Genomic DNA, 24,503 nt, shown 5'->3' with positions numbered 1-24,503 from the left:
TGACTGCCTTCGGCTCAGGTCATGATCCCAAGGTCCTGGGATCGAGCCCCGCATTGGGCTCCCTGCTCAGCGGGAAGCCTGCTTCTCCCTCTCCCACTCCCCCTGCTTGTGTTCCTTCTCTCGCTTTGTCTCTCTTTGTCAAATAAATAAATAAAATCTTAAAAAAAAAAAAGTCACACTTACTTCTGAAATTTGATCACATAGTCATTGATTTTCTAGTACCCACCTATGTGTTAGGGTTACTTAATAACAGTAAAGGAATTCAGTGATCAGGAAGGCCCTGTGTTTTGGGGAAACTTTGCAAAAACCAGGCTTAAAATCAAGGAATTCTGCCTCAGGTAGAGTTACAATGTATCTTTGCCAATAATTAGCTGAGTGCACTTGTGCAAATCAGTTAACATTTTTATGCCTCATTTTCTCATTTGTCCAATGCTAATAAATAGTGTCCAAGCTGCCTAACTCACAGAGTTTTGAAGATAAATGGGAACAGAGCTGAGGAAATCCTTGAAAAAGTTAAAAGAAGTACTCAGGATGATAATCATCTGGAGTTAAATGTGCTGCTAATCCACAGGTTTAGGGGACGAGTTTAGATTAGTGATTCTCAACTCTGCCTTCACATTAGACCCACTTGGGGTCTTTTTTATTTTTTTATTTACTTTTTTAAAGATTTATTTATTTATTAGAGAGAGAGAGAGAATGAGAGCATGCAGGAGCAATTGGGGGGAGGGGCAGAGGGAGAGAATCCCAGCAGGCTCCCCACTAAGCCCAGATTCCATGATTCTTGAGATCACGACCTGAGCCGAAAACATGAGCTGGACACTTAACCCACTGAGTCACCCAGCCACCCCCAACTTGGGGTCTTTTAAAAGCTACCAATGCCCAGACTCCATTTCCAGACCTTCAGATGTAGTTGGCCTGGGGTGGAGCCCAGACTTGGGAATATTTTTAAAAACACCCAGGATGATTCTAATTACAGTGGCTTAGATTTTAAAGCAAACAAAATAAAGTCAGAATTTAAATGAAAACCTCCATATGTTGTTTGATAAAGTCTAAGTTATTCAGAATTGTGAGCTTGACTGACTTTTCCCCTGATTTGACTAAACCAACAACCAGTCGTTGACATCATGGAACCACAGCCTTAGGTTACAATTCACAACCTGGATTTTCCCAGGCATACAATCCTGTCCAGTGATACAGCTGGGGCCCCATGAAGATTTAATGTGTGGATCTCAGTTTCCATCTTTTAGGAGTGATAAAGAAGACTGGAAAAGAAAGAGACAATGGAAAGAAAGGAAGGGATAGGCTCTGACCCAGGCATGGGAGGAAGAGGCTCTGAGTAGGAGAGACAGGACAGAGTACAGAGAAAAAGCCGTCCTTGATTTATGGAGCTCGTTTAGTTGAGGTTGCACACTGGTGGCTAGAAAGCCAAATAAAGCCCGTGGGTACATTTTGTTATGACCTACACTTTCTTTTAAAATTGTTTGGAATTAGTTGTCAATATTTAAACATCAGATTCTCACTTAAAATCTGGATTTCTGGCATTTCTCTTTTTTTTAAGATTTTATTTATTTGAGAGAGAGAAAGCAACAGAGATAGTGAGAGAGAGCGAGTGCAAGCAGGGGGGAGAGGGAAAAGCAGGCTCCCCGCTGAGCAAGGAGCCTGAAGTGGGGCTCCGGGATCATGACCTGAGCCGAAGGCAGAGGCTTAACCGACTGAGCCACAGGTGCCCTGATTTCTGGCATTTTTTGGGGAAAAAAAAAATCAAAAGATCTGGCTTATTCCTACTGACATAGGTGGGATATGTGTTCTCCAGTTTCTTACGCCCAGCCTGCCTTGCTCATTTGTCACATGTACCTGGGCCCTAGTTGCATTTGCAACCCTTAGTCTACATCTATCTGTAGACCTTAGGACTTGCTGCACATTTGAATCCCCTGTAGAACATTTAAACTATCCAAGCTTGATCCCACCCTAGACCAATTAAATCAGAAACTACTGTGTGTTAGGTTATTTTTTTTTTTAAACTCCCGAGGTGATTCCTCTGTCTTTTCTAGAACTGAGGACTTCCAGCCTAGGTCACCTATTCAGAAGATTTGTCCACAAGCCCATTTCTTATCTCTGAAAATGATCCATTAAGAAACACTGGATAGAATCATAAATTCAGAGGGTTTTAAAACTGGAGATCTTTGAGAGAACATCGGTTAATCAGAATTTCCTATTTTAAGGTGAGAAAACAGGCCTAAAGGGAAGAAAAACTTGTCCAAGGATTATTACATCATTTGATATTGGGGTATAGTGTGTTTTATGATGTTTTCTATTTCCGTGCAAAGGTAATTTTTTTTTATAAATGATCCTCTTTACGTGCACCACTTTGTGATATTTAAAATTGCCATTTCTGTTCTTTCTTGAGTATTTTGTTGGGAGCTCGCTGTCATAGCTTAGCTAAGCCTTAAAAATAAAGAAAATCCCATCCAGTGTTTTTAGTTCAACAGCAGTTCTTGATCAAAAACATCATTAGAGCAAAAACATGTATGTGCAAAGAAAGAATTTTCTCAAACTGTTCCAGGCTGTTTTCAACTCTGTGTTTTTAGTAGTTATTTAAATCTACGAATTTTCAGTTGATGAGGAAGATTTTTAGTTTTGTGGTACCCACACTGCTCAAATACACTCACTGTTCTCATTTATTTAAGCATCAAGGGGATTTTTTTTTTCATGTAATATACAGTTTGTCCCATATCCAAAGTTACAGATTGACTTTGTTAACTTCTGGAATTTATCAGTATTTTCTGTCTTAGAGAAATCAGAGTCGTTTTAAAACGTCTGAATATGGATAGGTTAATTCCCAGACATCAGAGGCTGGGCATACTGATAACAGACATTTGAAAGATCATGTAGGAATCAGAAGAGAAGGGGAATTCTGGAGCAATGGGTGCAGGTGTCGGGATACTGTGAACAAGTTAGGATGCAGGGTCCACCTGTCCCAGGAAGTGAGCGGCTCATCTCCCTGCCCCATGCAGAAATATTTGCTACTTATCCCCTGATGAGCTTCCTTTAACCTGGGGCTTCTCTCCCTTGGCACTGCTGACATTTGCAGACAGATAACTGTTGTGGACGGTTGTGGACTGCCATCCTGTACATTGTATAACATTTCACAGCATGCCCCGACCTCTCTCCACTAGAAGTCTGCAGCATCCCCTCATTTGTGACAGTCAGAAATGTCTCCAGACATTGCCAGAATTGTCCCCAGTAGACAACCACTGCTTTAATTAATTCCACCTTCTCTGGACCTTTAGGAATCATGCCAAGAATTCCTAAACATTCCAAGCATAGTAACTGTGATGTTCATGATAAATACTTTCCATTTATATAGGACTTTACAGTTTTAAATGTATTTTTACATAATTCTCACATGCCCAGATTAAATGTAAAAGGAAGTAAGTGGCACACTTCATGGGGAGATGAGGCTATTCATGTTGCTTCCTTTATCTTCCCATTTCTATTTTGTTTTCCTGAGAAAGTGTGTTTGTGAGGATTGTTAGTATCTTGTCTGCAGACAAATGATCATAGTTTGCTTTTTAAATTTAGTCATCATTATTATTGTTAACGTATTTGCTACTACCATGTGCTAGGGAGCTATGAGGTCTATGATCCCTGTCTTCAAGGAGTTGAAATTCTGATTACGGAGGATGATAAGTACACAAGAAGACTATTAACATATATAAGAGCCCTTGTATAAGCCGATGAGTAATCTATACAGAAATGCTTAAAGAATTCATGACAGGTAAATAATCAATCATGGGTTGGTCATTGGAGAAAGATATCACAGAGAGGGTTGGTTTGAAATTAAAAAAAAAAAGCATGAAAGAAAAAACAAGCTGGGCTCTGAGAGAAATGTACTTACATAGGAATGGGCTTTACAGGAACGGGGAGGGGAGCATGTTCAGGGCCAAAGGAATGGTGTGAACAAAGCAGAAAACTGTGTGACTAGATCCATTGAGGGAATGGAAGGTTCAGGAGGAAGGTCATCAGAGAGCAAATTAAAGAGATAATTATGGACAATCTGGGATTGTCTTGTAAGGTTCCAGAGATTAGACTTCATCCTGTAGACATTGGGTGGGAAATTATGATTGGCAAGAAGAGAAGAGCAATGTGCCAGACATGTATTTTCAGTAACAGCCTGACTCTGTATGGGGGAGAAGGTAGGGTCGGCAGGTAGCATGGGGGAAAGCGAGTTAGGATTGTGGGCAGAAAGGAATGAGGGTCAGGGAGGGGACATATGAAAGAATGTTGCTGGGGCCTGGTGACTGATTAGATATTCAACAGCATTAAAGCAATACCCGGGCTCCACGTCTGAGTGATGAGGAGAAGGAACATTATCTTTAACAGGAATAGCAAAACTGATGCGTGAGGTCAGTGCTGTGTGAAACTAGGCATGTGGAGTTTGAGGTAATGGCAACCGTCCGCGTGGAGAAGTCCAGCGGGCAGCTGGCGTCTAAAAAGAATTTGTGGAAATTTTTCTGAGCAGGAAGGAACCCGAGAGAGCCTCTCCACCTCCAGCCTTCTCATTTTACAGCTGAAGAAACATGTGACATGTTAAGTGACTTGATCATTATCAAGTAGTATCTGTGAGGGAGATCCTATTTCATAATGCAGAGGAATGCTAGTTTTATAAAGTGAAAAAGACTGGGGAAAAAAATCTGAAAGATGCCTTTGTGGGATGAAACCTGACACTCCAGGCCTGAAACCTTAGAAAGGAAAGAAGCTGGAGTGTGTGCTGGAAGGAGCGGCCCCTACACTACCCTGCAGGCGGGAGAAGCAAGGGGGCTGGCAGACGAGGCCTAGAGGCAGTGCTTAGGAAGAAGCCAGCTGGTGGGGGTCAGGAAGCCTTGCTCCCTGCCGGCTGCGGGAGGAGCTGGAGAGAATGGGAACTGAGAAAGCGCCGCCTGCCTTGACAAGGCAATGGTAGCAGTCGTTGAGGGAGCCTACGAGACCCAGCCGGGCACCTTTCTAGGTGCTGCCCACGGACACGAGCGTGATATCCTGATAATGACTGTATGAGGTGGGTATTCTTCATCTCCAGTTTACAGATTCAGAAACTGAGGCAAAGAGAAGTTAACCTACTTGCCTGCGGTCAACGGCTCTGGTGGTCAATTCTGGTGGAGCCAGAATTGGCCAATTGAGCCTGGTTTCAGGGGAGCGATGAGGATGGGAGCAAGTTGTTCAGGTTGTTGGCAGTAAAGGGCCGGTGGGGGTGGGGGGTGGTTGGTATTTCAAGGTTATAGACAAAGTCACTTTACAGATACGGAGCTGAGAGTGATTGGTGGAAGTCAGGGAAGTGCAAGGAGAGGAAGTGGTGATACAAAGTGCTAGCAGAGCTACGACACCTTGCATTTGGTTAAGCCAATGAGTCTTGAAGAAGAAGAGAGAAAACACCTTGGATTTGAGATTGCTTACTGGCTCCTAGGCTTTTCAATACTAAAGGCCACTTTTATTATTCCCTACCTCCCAAAGATCTTTTTCAAAGATTTTGAGTATCAATTTTAAGCTTTTGGGTTTTTAAAAACTGAAGTATCACAGACCTGTACCTCTGAAACAAATAATACATTATATGTTAAAAAAGAAAAAGAAGATAGTAGGAAGGGAAAAATGAAGGGGGGGAAATTGGAGGGGGAGATGAACCATGAGGGACTATGGACACTGAGAAACAAACTGAGGGTTCTAGAGGGGAGGGGGGTGGGGGGATGGGTTAGCCCGGTGATGGGTATTAAGGAGGGCACGTACTGCATGAAGCACTGGGTGTTATATGCAAACAGTGAATCATGGAACACTACATCAAAAACTAATGATGTAATGTATGGTGACTAACATAACATAATAAAATAAAATTTAAAAAAGTTTTTATTTAAATTCAATTTAGTTAATATATAGTGTATTATTAGTTTCAGAGGTAGAATTTAGTGATTCATCAGTTGCATACAACACCCAGTGCTCATTACCTCAGGATTCCACACTTGGGTCCGTGGGCAGCACCTACAACAGTGCCCTCCTAAAAGCCCATCACCCAGGTGCCCCAATCCCCCCACCCGCCTCCCCTCCAGCAGCCCTGTTTGTTTCTTACAGTTAAGAGTCTCTTATGGTTTGCCTCCCTCTCTTTTCATTTTATTTTATCTCTTCTTCCCTTCCCCTATGTTCATCTGTTTCATTTCTTAAATTCCACATATCAGTGAAATCATATGGTATTTGTCTTTCTCTGACTGACTTTATTTCACTAAACTTAATACCCTCGGTTCCATCCAGTGGTTGCAAATGGCAAGGTTTCATTCTTTTTGATGGTTGAGTAATATTCCATGGTGTGTGTGTGTGTGTACACACACACACACACACACACACACACACACCACATCATCTTTATCCATTCATCTGTTGGTGGACATCTCGGTTCTTTCCATAGTTTGGCTATTGTGGACATTGCTGCTAAAAACATTGGGGTGCAGGTGCCCCTTCGGATCACTGTGTTTGTATCCTTTGGAGAAATAGCTAGTAGTGCAATTGCTGGATTGTCAGGTAGTATATAGCAATACAGGCCTTTCTCAAGAAACAAGAAAAGTCTTAAATACACAACCTAACCTTACACCTAAAGGAGCGGGAACAAGAACAGCAGGAGAAGAGAAATAATACGGATCAGAGTGGAAATCAATAATATAGGAATTAAAACAAACAAACAAACAGTAGAACAGGTCAACGAAACTAGGAGCTGGTTCTTTGATAGAATTAATAAGATCAATAACCCCCTCGCCAGACTTATCAAAAAGAGAAAGGACCCAAATAAATAAAATTATGAATGAAAGAGGAGAGTTCACAACGAACATGCAGAAATACAATTATAAGGGAATATTATGAGCAATTAGGCAATCTGGAAGAAATGGATGCATTCCTAGAAACATGTAAAGTACCAAAACTGAAACAGGACGAAATAGAAAACCTGAACAGACCTATCACCAGCAAAGAAATTGAAGCAGGAATCAAAAATCTCCCAACAAGCGAGTCCAGGGCCAGATGGCCTCCCAGTGGAATTCTACCAAACATTTAAAGAAGAATGAATACTTCTTCTGAAGCTGTTTTAAAAAATAGAAATGGAAGGAAAACTTCCAAACTCATTCTATGAGGCCAGCATTATCTTGATCCCCAAAACAGACAAAGACCCCACCAAAAAGGAGAATTACAGGCCAATATCCCTGATGAACATGGATGCCAAAATTCTCACCAAGATACTAGCTAATAGGATCCAACGGTATGTTAAAAGGATTATTCACCACGACCAAGTGGGATTTATTCCTGGGCTGCAAGGGTGGTTCAACATTTGCAAGTCAATCAATATGATACATCACATTAATAAAAAAAAGGACAAGAACCATATGATCCTCTCAATAGATGCAGAAAAAGCATTTGACAAAATACAGCATCTTTCTTGATAAAAACTCTCTGTAGTGTAGGGATAGAGGGAACTTACCTCAGTATCATAAAAGCTGTATGTGAAAAACCCACAGAGAATATCATCCTCAATGGGGAAAAACTGAGAGCTTTTCCCCTAAGGTTAGGAACACAACATAGATGTCCACTCTCACCACTGTTGTTCAACATAGTACTGGAAGTCCTAGCTCAGCAATCAGACAATAAAAAGAAATAAAAGGCATCCAAATCGGCAAAGAAGTCAAACTCTCACTCTTCTCAGATGACATGACACTCTATGTAGAAAACCCAAAAGACTCCACCAAAAGCAGAGTCGCAGGATATAAAATCAATGCACAGAAGTCAGTTGCATTCTATACACTAGCTTTTGTTTTAGTTGAAGTGTAATTTATATGTGATGCAATATCCAGATTGTAAGTATACTGTTTAATGAGTGTTTACTACAACTTTAATATATTAACTTATTTCCTGGTTTTATTACTCAAAGGAATATAAAATTGCCAGTCAGAATTTAGGATCATCACACCAAGTTAATGCAATCTAGCCCAAACCAAGGATACCTGACATTTTAGTCAACCTGTTTGGCCTGTTTGAGGCAGGCCTTTTGGAATACAGAAAAGCAGCTCATAGGTTCATATTATTACCATCTAGGAGCCAGGTGATCCAAGGATCTCAAATGGGTAAACCGGCTCAGTAATGGGAAGAGTTGTCAGGAAGAAGAGGACCATCATTGGCCTTAGGCCTAACACTTTCTCAAAACTACTGGCGTAGCTACCATAATTGATTCTCAGCAGTTGAGCTAGGAAAGGTTTACTCTTATTAGTTTTACAGAATAAAAAACCAATAGTGATTCATAACAATTTTAAAATTAAGTGTGTGTGACTGGATATTATTGATAGGAAGGCATTACTGCTATTTTTTTAGGTTTGATAGTGATCTGGTGGTCTTGTTTTATAAAAGTGTTTTTTTTAGAGATAAGTGCTGAAATATTTATAGATGATAGGATATCTAGGATCTGCTTTAAAATAATTCTCTGTGATGGTGGGGGTTAAACTTCAACAAGACTGGCCTGAATTGATAATTGTTGAAGTTGGTTCATGGGGGCTCATTTGATTCTGTCTACTTGTATATATGTTTAAAATTTCCCATAATAAATATAAAAGGGGGGAAAATAAAATGACGAATATCAGTAGGGTTTAGTTGCATGTAACAGAGATCTTTCTATGTATGTTAAGTGAAAGGGATTTAATACAGGCAATTAAGTGTCTATAAAATTGTCAGAAGAGATGGCAGGGCAGGCCCTAGGCTGGGCCTCTAGGAATAATTACTGGAATACCACCACTTAAACTTGTCTGCTAAGGGAACTGCTACTTGTGCCTCCATCCTGAAGCCAGGGAACCAGGAAGCCAGTTTCGTACTATCTCAGCTGCATGCTCCAGGAACACATCATTTGAGCCAAATCTGATGATCAGGAATCCATAGCCACAATTGTTAGTACCAGAGCTATCTGCTGCACCGGCTAGAACTGTACCAGCAAAATGGATGCCTTGCCCCCCGACCTCTGCTCTCCAATTGGTGGAATCTAAATCATACCTAGAACCCTAGCTGCAAATGGGAAACGTAGCTCTCAACTTTCCATCTTCTACAGAACTGGACTAACAAGTAGGAACAAATACTGAGCAGGCCAATCCACTCTGAAGTATATTAGCAATTGAAATTGTATTTATCCCAAAAAGTGATTTTTGACATTGTTTAAGTTACAATATATTCTTTGGTTTGGCTTTCCCTCTATGGTATTTTATTTTATTTTTTTATGTGTTTTTCTAAGTAGGTTCCACGCCCAGCATGGAGCCCAATGCGGGGCTTGAACTCATGACCCGGAGATCAAGACCTGAGCTGAGGTCAAGAGTTGGATGCTTAACCGACTGAGCCACCCAGGCGTGCCCCCCTATAGTCTTTTAATCAGCGTTTATCAAAGCTGTAAAAACCAAAGCTGTAAAACTACTCAAGAACATGGACCTTGCTCCCTCTGCTCTAGCTAGGTTCATTTGAATGGTCATGCAAGGCTGTTCTGTGTACATTTGGCCTGTGCTGTTCCCAATACAAGTGATGCCTTCCCAATCCCCTGGTCTAAATCTACCTGGTTTTAGACCCAGTTCAAATCCTAACTTTGTAAAACCTTAGCTGATTGCTCCAGGCCCCATTTTTTTTTCCTTCCTTCCTTCCCTTCTGCCTGCTTGCTTGCCTGCGTCCTGTACATCTGTATGTATGTATATCTCCGAAATCTTTCTGGATTTATTCTTTGTTCTGCCATATAGTTGGGTCTCTATCATGCAGATATTTTATGGTATACTGTCACTTTATATGGGATGGTCTTGCTTGCTTAAATAGGGTGTAAGCAATGTAAGGCTAGATGAGTTTCTCTGTACCTTCTCCTTTGATATATAACACTATGAAGAGTAGAAACTTAAGTCTTTATGTTGGCACTCTTGGTAAATAAAATGTACCAATCAGCATACCAAGATAATGCTTGCTTAAGAAGACCTCACAAGATTGTGGTAAAGGACCAAAGTTATGTTCTGTGCTGATAAAACTTTAACTTGTAACCCATTATAAATGTTGAGAGATTGTAATTATGGTTGGGCTAACATCAAGATCTTCACACAATGACCCTGTTAGGCCTTTTCATTAATTGTATTCTCTGATAATGGCCTCTGTATTTCAGTGAGGGTGTCATTCTTTGCTTCTTGAACTCAAACCTGCACTTCCTGCCCATGCCGTTGACCATGTTCTCCTTCACTGAGAAGTCTCAGCTCAGGACCCATCTCCACCCATCAGTTTCTTGTCTGCCAAGCAGGGTGACTGTCCAGAAGTAAAGGGTTGGGTGTCAGTTTATGGCACAGTCCACCAGATAAGCAAGCATTTGCAGCGATTGTGTTGACCCGCGTTTACTATCTCGACGTAACTCAGGATAGGAGATCATATCTTGTTAAGCAAAAAAATATGTGTTAAAAACTCTATGGTATGATTTTCATTTTTGTAACTGCATACCTGTTTTTTATTTGTATTCACTCTTTTCATTTTACAGATATTTATTGAGTGCCTACTGTGTGCCAGGCACTATATCTATGTGCATAGAAAGGCCCTGGAAGGTCATACTCCAGTGTATACATACACACACACACATATATATATATAGCGATCGTCTCTGTGTGCTGACATAACAGGTGACTTTTTTCTGTTTACTTGTGTCCCCCTTCATTTGCAAACATATATTTTCTAATTTTTCTACAAAGCTTGCATTATTTATTAATAAGGAGCTAATATGTTTTTTAAAAACATTTCTGTTCTCCAAAATGCTTATAATGTAATGCTACGTGAAGAAAAGTAGGTTAAAAACAGTCTAAAGTGCCAATGTTAAAAAAAAAGAGAGAGGGAGCGGGGGGGGAAGGATAGTGAAGAAAAGAGGAGAGGAAATACATCAGAGGCTAACAGTGGCCCAGTGTGGGGTGGTGGGATCTTTTATACAAGGCCTGTTCTAATGATTCTATGGTGAGTATGTATTAGTTATAGAATAAGAAAAAAAGTTTCTTTCTCAAGTACTGGTTCAAATGTGACTTTCCTATGAAGCTGCCTCAGATTCCCGAATTTGACTTTTTAAACTTTGAAATCCCTCATTATTGGACCTCAATAAATAGATGATGAATTGAATAGAGAGGAATTTCTAAGTGTGGCCTCAGCTTTGGTGAGAGGTGTCACTTTGTTAACTTAACCCATCCTGCAGTTTTGATTTGCAAGAATGAGTTAGATTTCAGAAAGGTTATTTCATAACAATAAAGAATGTATTCTTAAAAAAAGGGGGGGATATTAGGACACAGACAGCAGCAAGACCACGTGAGGACACAGAAAGAAGGCAGAGCCATCCACAAGGCCTCCGAAGAAACAAAACTTGCTGACTCCTTGCTCTTGGATTTATAGCCTCCTGAACTATGAAAAAAACTTTCCTGTTTAAGCCAAAGGAAAAAAACATTTTTTCTATGTGATTAACTTAGTGCTCTTATTTGCCTAATACCGACATAATTTTAGTGGCCAGGACGTCCTCTGTTCTTTTTATGCTTTTGCCTTTTTGTCCATTTATGTAAATGACCATATATGTATGTTATTTGTACACACACATACACACACATATATATTGATACAAAAGTTGAGATTCAAACAGTAGATTCCAGATCTATTATGAGTCAACCTTTCCTCTCCTCAGAAAATTTTTGTCCAGTGTCCTATTTCCTACCAGTCTGTAGAGAGGAAAGGATTCAGCCCAAACTGCCAACACCATCCACTGAATCACCTTCCCACCAGCCCCGTCATATGACTTCAGACTGTGAGGAAGCTGTCCAGGAGAGAGCCACTGTGGCAAGACTGCTGGAAATTACCCAGTCTAGCCCATCTGGGCAGCTTTCATTAAGGCGGCCAACAAGTAAGAGTGCGTGTTAGCACACTGCAACTTTTGTCGAGTAAAGACAGGTTGTAAACCCTGCTGCTGTGTGAAGGCACTGAGAACAGTTAGACATGGCCCGGTTGCTAGCACTACCACCCTGGCTAGAAGAATCAGCCCTAAGCCACCAGATTTGCCTTTGCCTGGGAGACAGGGTCTTCGACTCTCCCTGCCCTGGCTTCCTGCCCTCCAGGAGAGGCCCTGCCTGGCAGGAAGGTGAGGCTCCCAGAACCTGAGGTATTAGGAAGTATTTTCTTTCTTTCTTTTTTTTTAAAGCCCATCTTCCCCAGTGCTCAGTGAGAGTGTCTTCACCAGCAGGGGACAGAGATGCCCCCCTCTCTCTGGGGGTGTGTAGGAAGCTCCAGGCCCCCACCTCAGGATCCATTTAACATGGCCCCAGATGGCGGGGGCAGTCTCTAGCACACCCAGGGCCACAGGTTTAAAATGTTCTGTAATTGGCTTTTTCTCCAGGATTTCCCATTCATGCCTGGTTTTTAGGTTTTTCCCCATCCCCTCATTTGGGGGTCCAGATTCAAGAGGACAGACACAGGGGGAGGGCAGGCACTAGGGGTCCCCAGCATTGGGGGAGTCTCCCTATTGGAAGTTGTAAAGGATCCTGGAACCAGGGGAGTTTCATGCTAGCTAGGAGTCTATATGAGCAAAAAGGAATACTGTGTGGCCTGGTTGTGGGAAAGAGAAGAATAAAAGTTCTAAAAAATTAATCATTCTAAGGTACTGTCTATGTGTCCTGAAAATTGTATCAATTAGCACAGCGCTTCTTGGGATATCCTAGGATGCTTAGCTGGGCACATTAGAGTTTGGACTCTTCACCAGACTACAGTCAGCTTATGGAATTCAGGATCAGACAAAATACCATCCAAAGGGGTTTGCCATTGGAGGTAAAAAGAAAAACTTATTGGCGTTCTACTTCATTCCGTGGTCCCCATCCCCTCACCCGAGCTGACCCCGGTGGGGCTCCTGTACCTACACAGGCCTTGGTTTTCAAGTTGTGTCTAGCTCGTTTTGGTTGCCACCTGCGTCTTAATTTGTGATGCTGTGTGTCTGTAACTTTTTCCCCCCTTATATACCACTGAAATCTAAGTCCCGGTCATCTGCGTCGGGGAGACTATGAACTCTGCAAGTCTTTCGTTTCTGGAGAGGAAATACAGTTTTAGGTGGATTAACCTAAATCCCCTGAGTATGGGTTTTTAGTTCCCTAATTCCCTGACATAGAGTGATTTCATTGAAGAGATTGATTTAATCTCTTGCAGTTGATGGATAAAGTGTTTGCTAAATTTCAAACCACAGATTTGTCCTTTGCCGCTTGACCTCCAGGTTGCGTGGTTGATCTGTCATGATGCCGTTTATTGAGGATTCGCATCTTTATCAAACTGGGATTGCTAAATCCGCGGTGCTCTTGTGTCTGTGTCGCCTGTACACGTTCTAAGTGTGCCCTGTGATCGGATGCATTACAATAACTGCATCACTTTCAATTTAAACACACTCATAAAAGGCATCTATATTGCCCGCAGTTGACACGGTATTCCTATTGACATGCACACGATGATGGGACAGGACTCATTTTTGTAGTTAAAATGGAGGGAGATTTATAACAGGCATAAAATTTAGAGATAAGCCTTTATCACTTGATGTACAGAGATCGCCTTAATGCATTGGATGGCAAGATGGATAAGTTATCAGTAAGTTAACTCTCTGTTTACTTGTAATAGTTTATCTTTTGTTGATGGTGATAGTCATATGTTTAATTATTTTTCATTGTGTTGTGTTCTAGGGGTGTCAAGCTTATATTTTTGCTGCTATCCATTTGTAATACACTCAGAGCAGAATTTGGACTAATTTTTTGACTACGGATACTTTGTAAACATGATGCATTTCAAAAGTGGACTTGAATTAACAGAGTTGCAGAACATGACAGTGCCAGAGGATGATAACATTAGCAACGATTCCAATGATTTCACTGAAGTAGAAAATGGTCAAATAAATAGGTGAGTATTTTTCCGCTAACACTCTCAATCCCATGAAAGAAATGTCTCTCAAATATTATTCTGGTTTTCGGTTAGTCTCCTGAATTATTCATGACTAAAGTTATGCTCCATTTGAAGACGTAATTTGAATTTCTTATGTGACATCTGTTGGGCACAGTCTGCAATAGCAGATGAAGCAAATAGGAAAGCAATTTATTCATCCTTTCAAATCTTTCAATTGAGTCTAATAAAAATACATAAATACACTGGACCCCAACCAGCCCTAACTTTTCAAAACTCTGTGCTTGTGAATCAGACAGACTGCTGGAATTGCGCCGCATGCCGCATGGGAGCATGTACTACAGTCATCCGCCCTAACCCACGTTGTCACCCACCAACGGTCAACACCCCCTTTGCCAATGATCCCATTTCAAAACTACAAGTACAGGATTACAAGCATCATTTGTAACATGAATTTTAAATAGTAATAACCAGAGTTGGGCCCCAGTGGCTCTCTTGAGAAACTATAGTAGAGAATTAGTACATGAAACAGAAAGAAAAGATAGCATGAGTCAGGGGAGGTAGGTGGGAGGCAGGTGGGAAAAATCGGCCCGCCAAGCTCTCAGCCCCAGCCATGTCCTCAGCAGGTCCTTGCAACTCTTGGGTCCTGTGTTTCTTAAGTTAGAAGAGTAGGACCAATGTCTTTTTTAAAAAAGTGATCTGGGGCATTCTCTGACATGACGATTTTGTAGCCAGGGTATGCGGGTCATCTCACAGGAAGCTCTCCAGCTTGGGATTCGGTGATGTGGTTGCTGTAAAGCATGTAACCTCCTGAAAGGCCAGGAGAAGAGAGTGGAGTAGACAGGACCACTTATTAGAACGCCAATGATGTGCACATTTGGGGGGTGGTCAGAAGGAAGTTGGGATGGGGGAAGATGAAAACATATGTCAGCTAACCAGGCATCTCTGTGGACATTGTTTCTGGAAATCTGCTCTACGTTCTGATATGTGTCCTATTGGAAGTCCAGCAGAGGACTCCACTGCCACCATTTACCAACTCAGAAGAAGTTCCAGTCCTGCCTCTTCTCCCTTTTCCCTTCCTTAAATGTTCTTAGAGGTGAAGTGTGCCACCCAGACACTTCCTCAGTATCACCCAAGTACCATTCACTGTGTTGGGATATGTCTTATTGTTGGACTCAAATTTGCTTCTTGCACCCTTTCTGAGTAATTATCAATAATAACTACCATTTCTTGAATGTCAGGTGTTTTTACATATATTGCCGTTTTTCCTTATGGCATGCAAAGCTTTCTTTTGCAAATAAGGAAAATTTAAAAATGTATTTTACAAATAAGGAAGCCGAGGCTCAGAGAAATAAAATAACTTACCCAAGGGCACACGCAGGTCTGTAGAAATACCTGTCTTTCTGCTCTATCCTGCTGCCTCCAACTATAATGCTGGGGCATTGAAGAAAAAGAGAGTCTTTACTAATTTTATTAAAATACCAGTGCTATTTTAAGCTCTGTACACCCAGAGTGTTCTGCAGTCACTGCTGACCTCCACTTAACAGTGGATGGGAGTCTAACCATCTCACAAGTAGGACATTTTTGTTGTATAATGAAGCTTCATTCCCGAAGCAGTGCAAACCTTTGAGGACCTTAAAATGAGTCATTATACTGTTCCGTTTAGAATCTGAACTTGATCTTTAAAAGTTGTACTTACTAAACTAGGTTTTTGAGGGGATTACAGCTTGCACTAGCTGGAAGCACCCATTCTTGCCTGTGGCTTGGGCACCTTGCCTGGGTGAGCTCACTTCCTCCCAGCCTGTGACTAAGGTAGTAAGTGGGGACAGCGGATGTTGACCACTTGCTTTGTGGAATCTGGTTCTGCTACTGCAAATACAGTGTGATGCATCTCTTTCACTGACACAGTTCATGAATCTTGCTTCCTTTATGGCTCTAGGACAATTAAAATTAAAAACAGCATGTGACAACATGAAGGCAAAAAAGGCAAATGAAAAAAAAAAAAAAGACCTCCATCATGATCCCTGCAAGAGCTACACCTAAATACTTCTCCCTCTTCTTGTGGCTTTTTCACATGGGTGCAAGGAAAGTAGGCTCAATTATAGGACTCTAAGAGAGCCCTCTGCCAGAGCAGTGAACTTTTAGGTCACAGCACCTTTTTTTAGGAAGCTAGAGAGAATGTTGAAAGCAAATATTGATCTTTGCTTACCTGGCATGTAACTGATAGCTTTGCCTGGAAAGTCCCCTCTAGAATACTATCAGAATCACCTTTTTGAGTTTAGTTAAAAATAGAGTAGAGCCACTTCGGTATTAGGACTCCTACCCTTATTCCAGTTCAATTGTTTTATTTCATGCCCTAAGTTTTGGGTTTGTAGCCATGGAAATCTATACCTGAAACAGCAAAACCTTTCAAAATGTCCACTAGACCAGAACTGCTGATATTTTAATGTGCATACAAAACACCTGGAAACCTTGTTAAAATGCAGATTTGGGTTCAGGAGGTCTGGGATAGGGCCTGAGCTTCTGATTTCCAGCCAGCTCCTAGGTGATGCCCATATTGTTGATCCAGGGACCATACTTGAGAGTAACAAGCTCTAGACTCTTTCTAGATGTGAGCTTCTTGAGAGAAAGAGCCATCTTAATCATCTTTATGTCTCCTGTACTGTGTAATAATATGATAATAGTGCCTGGTATGGGGTGGATGTTACAAAATATTTGTTAAATGAGAAAGAGAGAGATTCAGACAGACACACACACACACACACACACACACACACAACAGTTAGTGCATGGTTTAGATTTAGATTTGAATTGAATCCTGGCTCAGTGAATAGATCTTGTATGATCTCATGCTTTGAGCCTTAGTTCCATCCCTGTGAGACAGGGATAATAATAATAACTGACCTCATGGGATCGTTGGGGAATATTAAATGCAATACTGTTCTACTGTTTGTAGGTTAAGAATTCAGGTTCTGCATAAGGTTCAAATCCTGGCTCAGCACTTAATTTTTAGCAATGCAACTTTGGTCAAGTCACTTAATTTTTCTAAAATGGAGCTAATAATAGTCCTGACCACATGTAAGTATTGTGAAAAGAGATGAGAAAATCCATGTAAAGTACTTGGCAGAGTGTCTGGCAATAGTAAGCCTTTTAGGATACAAAAAGTCTGTAGCAGTAATAGTGCAACTCTCTTTCTTTGGGAAGCACTTCTGTGTTCTCCACCCCAAGGAATAACAATATCGATTTAGCTTTTGGATGGTTGCTGGTTATTGTTACCTTAAAGCTGTTGAAATATTAAAGTTGTCGAAACATAATAGATTACCCTAGCTGTATCCATGCAAATCTTCATGTATGTTGTCTACTGTTCTCATCTCTATGTAGAGTTAGTGTTGTTGTGACCCCAGAAGCATCTAACCAAACTTGAGGGTCTGTCAGTTAAGATTTTTCTTGAAAGGATCTGGGGCAGCTCTTGTCACTATACCCTCACCAGCCTTTGTTTGCTTATTTTGGTCCCTGTGTATCTTTCAGAATTTTGTGTACTAAATTTGTATCACTTGGAAGGACCTTGAAAATGTAATATCTTTTCTACCTGTTAAGGAAGAAGTTTTCCACCACTTCTTCCTATCTTCAGTTTTCATGTCAGAAAATTATTTCCTTGCTTTAATGGCTCCTGTTCCAATTAAAGTCTGTTTTCTTTTCAGTAGAGTTTACCCATCAAGTAAGTCTTTGTTTACCTCCCAGTGTTCTCTTCATTAAAAAAAATGTTTTTTTAATTCAAGTAAAGTTAACATACAATGTTATATTAGTTTTGGGTGTGCAATATAGTGATTCAGCAGTTCTTCAGCAATTCTATACATTACGCAGTGCTCATCAAAAGAAGTGTACTCTTAATCCCCATCCCATATTCCCCCATCCCTCCAGCCCCCTCCATCTGGGAACCGTCATTTTGTTCTCTATAATTAAGAATCTGTTTTTTGTCTCTTTTTCTCTTTCTTTCTTTTTTTTTAAGATTTTATTTATTTATTTGACAGAGAGAGACAGCAAGAGAGGGAACACAAGCAGGGGGAGTGGGAGAGGGAGATCTTTTTTTCCTTATTTACTTGTTTTGTTTCTTAAATTCTACATATGAGTAAAATCATACAGTATTTGTCTTTCTCTGACTGACATTGTACTTGGCATAATACCCTCTAGGTCCATCCATGTTGTTGCAAATGGCAAGATTTCATTCTTTTTTGTGACTGAGTAATATTACATTGTATGTATGTACCTCGTCTTCTTTATCCATTTATCTATGGATAGATGCTTGGGTTCCTTCCATAATTTGGCTATTATAAATAATGCTGCAGTAGACATAGGGGTGCATGTATCTTTTCACATTAGTGTTTTTGTGTTCTTTGGGTAAATACCCAGTAGTGGGATTACTGGATCATATGGTAATTCTATTTTTAATTTTTTGAGGAACCTCCAGACTGTTTTCCAGAGTGGCTGCATGCACCAGTTTGCATTCCCACCAATAACTCACAAGCGTTCCTTTATCTCCATGTATTGTTTCTTGTGTTTTTGATGTTAGCCATTCTGACAGGTGTGAGGTGATATCTGATTGTGGTTTTGATTTGCATTTCCCTGATGATGAGTGATGCTGAGCATCTTTTCACATGTCTGTTGGCCATCTGGATCAGTCTTCTCTTTAAATGCCTTCCACTTCCTTCATTCTTTCATGTTTTCCAATCTCTTTGTTACTTGCTTCTTTCCTCCTATTCTCTTTTCCTTTTCCTTTTCCTTTTTAGTAGAGTGTTAGGATTTCAGGGAAAGAACTAGCAAAGGTCATTCAAGTTCAAGCACTCGTTTCTTTTGTGTTATGAATCCTCAAATGAAACACTATAATCTAGTAAGAACCTGATTGGTAGAGATTACAATAGGAAGATTATCTTCCTATCATACAACCCATCCTTAATTGGATTGTTGCTGTTGTTGATTTATTTTTGGTTTTAAATAACTGTTCTATATTTCTCGCCTCTTTTCACACTACCTCAGTATAACGCCTACATCCTTTTTAAGGCTTTGTCTGTTGAAGGTCACCACGACAGCCACTGTAGGTTTTGTTTTGTTTTGTGCACAGAACAATTGGCTACCTAAGAGATGGTTGAATTCTGCCTTGTAGGTACAGACCGACCCTGTGGAAACTCTTTTTTAATAACACTTTTATCATTTGAGACCACATGTCAAAGGCACCCTTGCCCACAGCCCATTTTTTAGTCACTAAAGAGAAATTTTATTTCAATCTCTTTGCCAGAGGTCAATGCTTTTTAACATGCAATTGCAATTTTTAAATGGTGAGATAATAGAAACTTGGAATAAGCTGTACAACCTAGTTATTTTGAGTGGACTTTTCCATTACAAAAAAGGTTGGTTTTATTTGTTTTAAAAAAAATTTACAGAAATACAAAGCAAAGATAGAAAGACTAAAGAGAAGAAAAATTTGGAACAACACAAAGAGAATAAAGAGGCTTTCTTTAAGTACTTCATTCTTACTGAGCTAGATTTCCCTGCAGCCTAAGAGACTCCATAGTTCCTAAAAGGAAGATGAGTATTCAGGTTATGGAGGGTCTTCTGAGTCGCAAGTGAGTGGATAGTTACACAGAAGAAGGATAGGGAGTGCGGACACCACATAAGCACTCAGGATGCAAAATGACCTCATGGCTCCATCTGTGCCACAGAAAAGTAGTAAATAGGTCAGAGTCAGAAAACTCCATTTAAACCAGAGTATAAGAAGACTCATGGAAGATGAGGGCTTTGAACTGGCAGGATGGCACTGGCTGACAGGAGGATGGAGGGTCTCCTGAGGGGGGGCAGGGAGTGGATTCCTACTGTAGTTGACCCTTGAACAACATGGGCTTGAACTGCACAGGTCCAAATTTTTTTTAGTAAATACAGTACAGTACTATAAATGTATTTTTTCTTCCTCGTGACTTTCTTAATTACGTTTTCTTTTCTCTAGCTTGCTTTATTGTAAGAAAACAGTATGTAATACATATAACATACAACATATGTGTGCATCGACTGTTCGTGTTCTTGGGAAGGCTCTGGCCAACAGTAGGCTGTTAGCAGTTAAGGTTTGGGGTAAACTGCAGAATGCCCTGGGCTGGCTTGTCTCATCCTCACCAAAATGAAGGTCATTTTGAGGAGCAGGGGGAGATAAGACTGGGGCATAGAGACAACATTAAATTAAGCAGCACCTGGAATTGTGGGTGAGGAATCTGTACTTGAAACTTTGTCTGTGGGGGAGCCAGTGAAGATTTGGGGGAAAACCTATAGAATCAGGGAGGCAGCTGACAATGTTTTTTTAATGTGCTTTCTAATGGTTACTTACTACCACAGCTCTGCAAGTCAGGTTCATTATTCTTTTCCTGCAGAAGTTCTGCAGGAAAGACCTGGAAATCAGGCAGGGACTTTATTCTTTATCCCTTTCTGTGGCCCAGTGTTTGATCCTACTGAATGACCCCGGGGATCATGTGCCTGCTTCCCATTCTTCTCTGCCCACCAGTCCTCCGCCACCAATTCTGAGATGCGCTGCCAGGCTGGGAACGCAGATCTGCCCTAACAGGCAGTTTATTGGTGTTTTGTTTGGTTTCTTTGACCATGGCGGGGCTTTTCTCTTGATTTAAAAATAATGGAAATGCTTTTTGGAAAACAAGCCCCTCCATAAGAAAGGCAAATGGGGGACATTCTGGGTAAAGATTTGGTTAGACTTGAGTTGGTTGTTAAAGTTAGTCTGATTAAATACAGTCTTTTATTTAATAGCAACACTAAATAGGCAAGTCCAGCACCCACAGTTTTGGGGGGCTCACTGTGTGAAAAGGAAGATAGCTTTCCCTTGCCCCTCTTCAGCCAGATCTGTAAATCTCAATTCTGTGTAAAAATTTTAAAATGTTAAGGGCCAGGGTACCTGGGCGGCTCAGTTGGTTAAGTGCCCAACTTCAGCGTCCTGGGATCAAGCCCTGCATCAAGCTCTATGCTCAGCGGGGAGTCTGCTTGTCCGTCACCCTCTCCTTCTGCCCCTCCCCCCAACTCATGCCCTCTCTCTCTCTTTCTCCCTCTCTCTCTCAAATAAATAAAATCTTTTTAAAAAAGTTAATGTTAAAGGCAAAAGAAAGGCCACATCAATCAATAATAGCAATGGCAAGGCTATATGACTGCCAGTTTGGTCTCCAAAGATACTGGTTTCCTTATGTCATTCTCTTGCTGAGAACCTGCAATACTATTGCTCAGGCCTCTGCCTTTAAGTTCCCTCTGGCTAGTCCCACCAATAGGAGAAGCTTTTCCTTCTCTGGATTCCTTATCTCATCTCCCTTTCACACAGCCAGACCTCCCCACTGGCTTTGTTTGTTTGTTTGTGTTTTAAAGATTATTTATTTATTTTTTTATTTATTTGAGAGAGAGAGAGAGAGAGCATGAGGGGGGGAGGGTCAGAGGGAGAAGCAGACTCCCTGCCGAGCAGGGAGCCCGATGTGGGACTCGATCCTGGGACTCCAGGATCCTGACCTGAGCTGAAGGCAGTCGCTTAACCAACTGAGCCACCCAGGTGCCCATCCCCACTCTGGTTTTAGCTGGCACAGCCTCTCCTGCGTTTCAGGAGACCGAGGTTGGCTTCTACTTCCTTTTGCCCTCTCACTGTAACTGAATGGGTTGAAGGCTTAGGCAGATGCTGAAGGGATAAACCGCAGATTGTGCTGCTTATATGACGTGATGGCCCCAGGGGAAGTTTGTAGTATGTATATCGCCTGTCTTTAGTTTATCCTGGCAAAATAAGGCGAACTTGGAGGAGTAATGCCAGGGAGAAGCCAGACCCCTTGGGTGAAAGACGAGAAAGGTAGCTAAATTAAACCAACGTTGATGAGATATATCTTTCATTTAAAAATGTTTTATTGTGGGGCGCCTGGGTGGCTCAGTTGGTTGAGCGTCTGCCTTTGGCTTGGGTCATGATCCCGAGGTCCTGGGATCGAGCCCTGCATCGGGCTCCCTGCTTGGCGGGGAGTCTGCTTCTCCCTCTCCCTCTGCCTGCCGCTCCCCCTGCTTGTGCTCTCTCTCTCTCTGTCAGATAAATAAATAAAATCTTAAAAAAAATAATTTTTTTCAAGATTTTTGTCTATTTAATTGACAGAGACACAGCGAAAGAGGGAACACAAGCAGGGCGAGTGGGAGAGGGAGAAGCAGACTTCCCACTGAGCAGGGAGCCCAATGCAGGGCTTGGTCCCAGGACCCTGGGATCATGACCTGAGCCGAAGGCAGATGCCTAATAACTGAGCCACCCGAGTGCCCCAATAAAAATGTTTTATTGTGAAATATAGCACCATTCAAAACACCATATGAAAATGTAGTGTACAGTTTAAAGATACCTGCTTCTTTAAAATAGTCCAATTCAAGTTGCTTTACATTTATTAGTGAAAAATTCACTGTGACTAGTTCTTGCTAAAACTGGACAATTAAATTTTCAGAAGAGCTAAAAAGCATCTGTAACGTGTCTTACTAATCCATGCAAGAGTTTACCTATGAATGGACTTTTCTTTGACAGTAACACTTGTTTTGTTAATGGGGATTTCTTTTAAAGATTTTATTTATTTGAGAGAGAGAGAGAGAGAGAGCACAAGCAGGCCAGGGGAGGGGCAGAGGGAGAGGGAGGAGCAGACTCCCCGCTGAGCAGGGAGCCTGACAAGGGGCTTGACGAGGGTCTTTATACCAGGACCCTGGGATCATGACCTGAGCCGAAGGCAGGAGCTTAACTGATTGAGCCCCCAGGCGCCCCAGGTTTTTTTTAACTAGGCTCCACACCCAGCATGGAGCCCAATGCAGGGCTTGAACTCAGGACCCTGAGATCAAGACCTGAGCTAAGATCGAGTCAGACGCTCAACCGACTAAGCCACCCAGGTGCCCTGGGAATTTTTTTTTTTTTAAATTAGGAATTTAGGCCATAAAGTTCTCAGATTAATCATGAATATATTTGATGGTTTTAGAGCTTTCTGAATTCCTGCTTCTATGTCTGTATATAGTTTATGAAGCCTGTCTGAATCTTTCCCATCCTAACTTAAGTCCCACCTTCCCCATAGAGAGGAGTGATTAACATCTATTGCTGTTACTCTGTGCCCGGAGCTGTACCAATGTTTTACACATGCTCTCTTATTTAATTTTCTCAGGAACGCTGTGAGATAATATAATTGTGTTACTCCCACTTCACAGATGAGAAAACTGAGGTCTCATGCCTTGTCCCTCAGAGCTAGTGAGGATTTGAGCTCAAGTTCTAAGTGCCATGCTTTCTTAAAGCCCTAGCTCTGCCCCTACCCCTAGACTATATGCCCTGCCTTCCCCCACCATGATCTCTTAGCCTGAACTCCTATAGCCTAGTGTCTGCTTCACTTAATACATATTTCCATGTCTCCCTTATCACCTGGCCTGCTGACCTGCAGATAGTAGTTGCTGAAGGAATGTCTGATCGGGGAAGAATTATTTTCTTTTTTGCAGCAGAGGGAATGCTTATTTACTAAGTTTGTACGCCAGGGATGTGAGCTCAGAAGGAGGCCTGTTTCCAGGATTCCTTTAAATGCCAGCTTTATAATATCCTTGATTTTATCGAATTTTCAGTGAGAGAAAATTCTACATAAAAGTTAACTTATATTGCATATAGTGTTTTCATCTATTAGTATTGAAATGATTTGAGAGTATCATTCTTTTTGATTTATGGTTGTCTTTCATTTCATCTCAAGATAAGCACCTGCTACTAGCAGTGGTTTCTACAAAACCAATGAAGCAAAGTGTCTGCCCCTTGGGGCACTTAAGAGTTTATTTGGTAAAACGAGAGCAGAGACAACTAAGACTGGCAAAAAACAAAGCAAAGCAAATCAAAAAGGTGGTTGAATCGGGCTGTACACTCTTAAGAGGCCGATTGATAACTTTTCATGTGTGATGTTTTGATAAGTAATAATGTTAAGCTTCAATCATTATATGAAGTTAAATGATTACACATGTCTTTACAGCAAATTTATTTCTGATCGCGAGAGTAGAAGAAGTCTCACTAACAGCCATTTGGAAAAAAAGAAATGTGATGAATATGTAAGTGTCATTTATAATAAAGTATGCTTATTTGTTTTAATCACATAAATTGGGACATGTTTTTAATTTGTGGAGCATAATACTAAAAGTATAGCTATTTATATTCACCAAGATAGCCTATGTATTTTCTCCTGAAACCCATTTTAAAAAATAACTAGACCACTAAGGAAGTATTTCTTGAATTTTACTTCCACACCTGTTCCTAATAGTGCTTTAAAGACTTTGGCATGATGAACTTTCTTGAGGACTGTTTTGTTCATGTTTGTCTTTCTGTTTAGATTCCAGGAACAACCTCCTTAGGCATGTCTGTTTTTAACCTAAGCAACGCCATTATGGGCAGTGGGATTTTGGGATTGGCCTTTGCCCTGGCAAACACCGGAATTCTACTTTTTCTGTGAGTGTTGACACTGCAGTACTTTCCATGTTAAAAC

General features: G+C 41.1%; 1 protein-coding gene across 3 annotated transcripts in view; it reads left to right on the top strand.

Annotated features, from left to right (window-relative positions):
* The window catches only part of SLC38A1 (solute carrier family 38 member 1), a 67,790-nt gene that overhangs the window by 4,174 nt on the left and 39,113 nt on the right, over window positions 1–24,503 (top strand). For 2 of the 3 annotated variants that reach the window (XM_028123089.2, XM_028123087.2), the window contains exons 2-4: window positions 13,755–13,968; window positions 23,997–24,072; window positions 24,351–24,466. In XM_028123089.2, coding sequence (XP_027978890.1) covers window positions 13,847–13,968; window positions 23,997–24,072; window positions 24,351–24,466 — 314 coding nt within the window. In that variant the 5' untranslated portion in view covers window positions 13,755–13,846. Of the gene's footprint in view, window positions 1–10,555; window positions 10,695–13,754; window positions 13,969–23,996; window positions 24,073–24,350; window positions 24,467–24,503 lie in introns of all 3 variants that reach the window. The other variant, XM_028123088.2, reaches the window with a different exon arrangement.

Source organism: Eumetopias jubatus, unplaced genomic scaffold, assembly GCF_037043125.1.
Source record: "Eumetopias jubatus isolate StellerSeaLion01/CBP00866 unplaced genomic scaffold, mEumJub1_p1.0 scaffold_8, whole genome shotgun sequence".
Lineage (NCBI taxonomy): Eukaryota > Metazoa > Chordata > Mammalia > Carnivora > Otariidae > Eumetopias > Eumetopias jubatus.
This window is presented reverse-complemented; position numbering and strand designations above follow the sequence as displayed.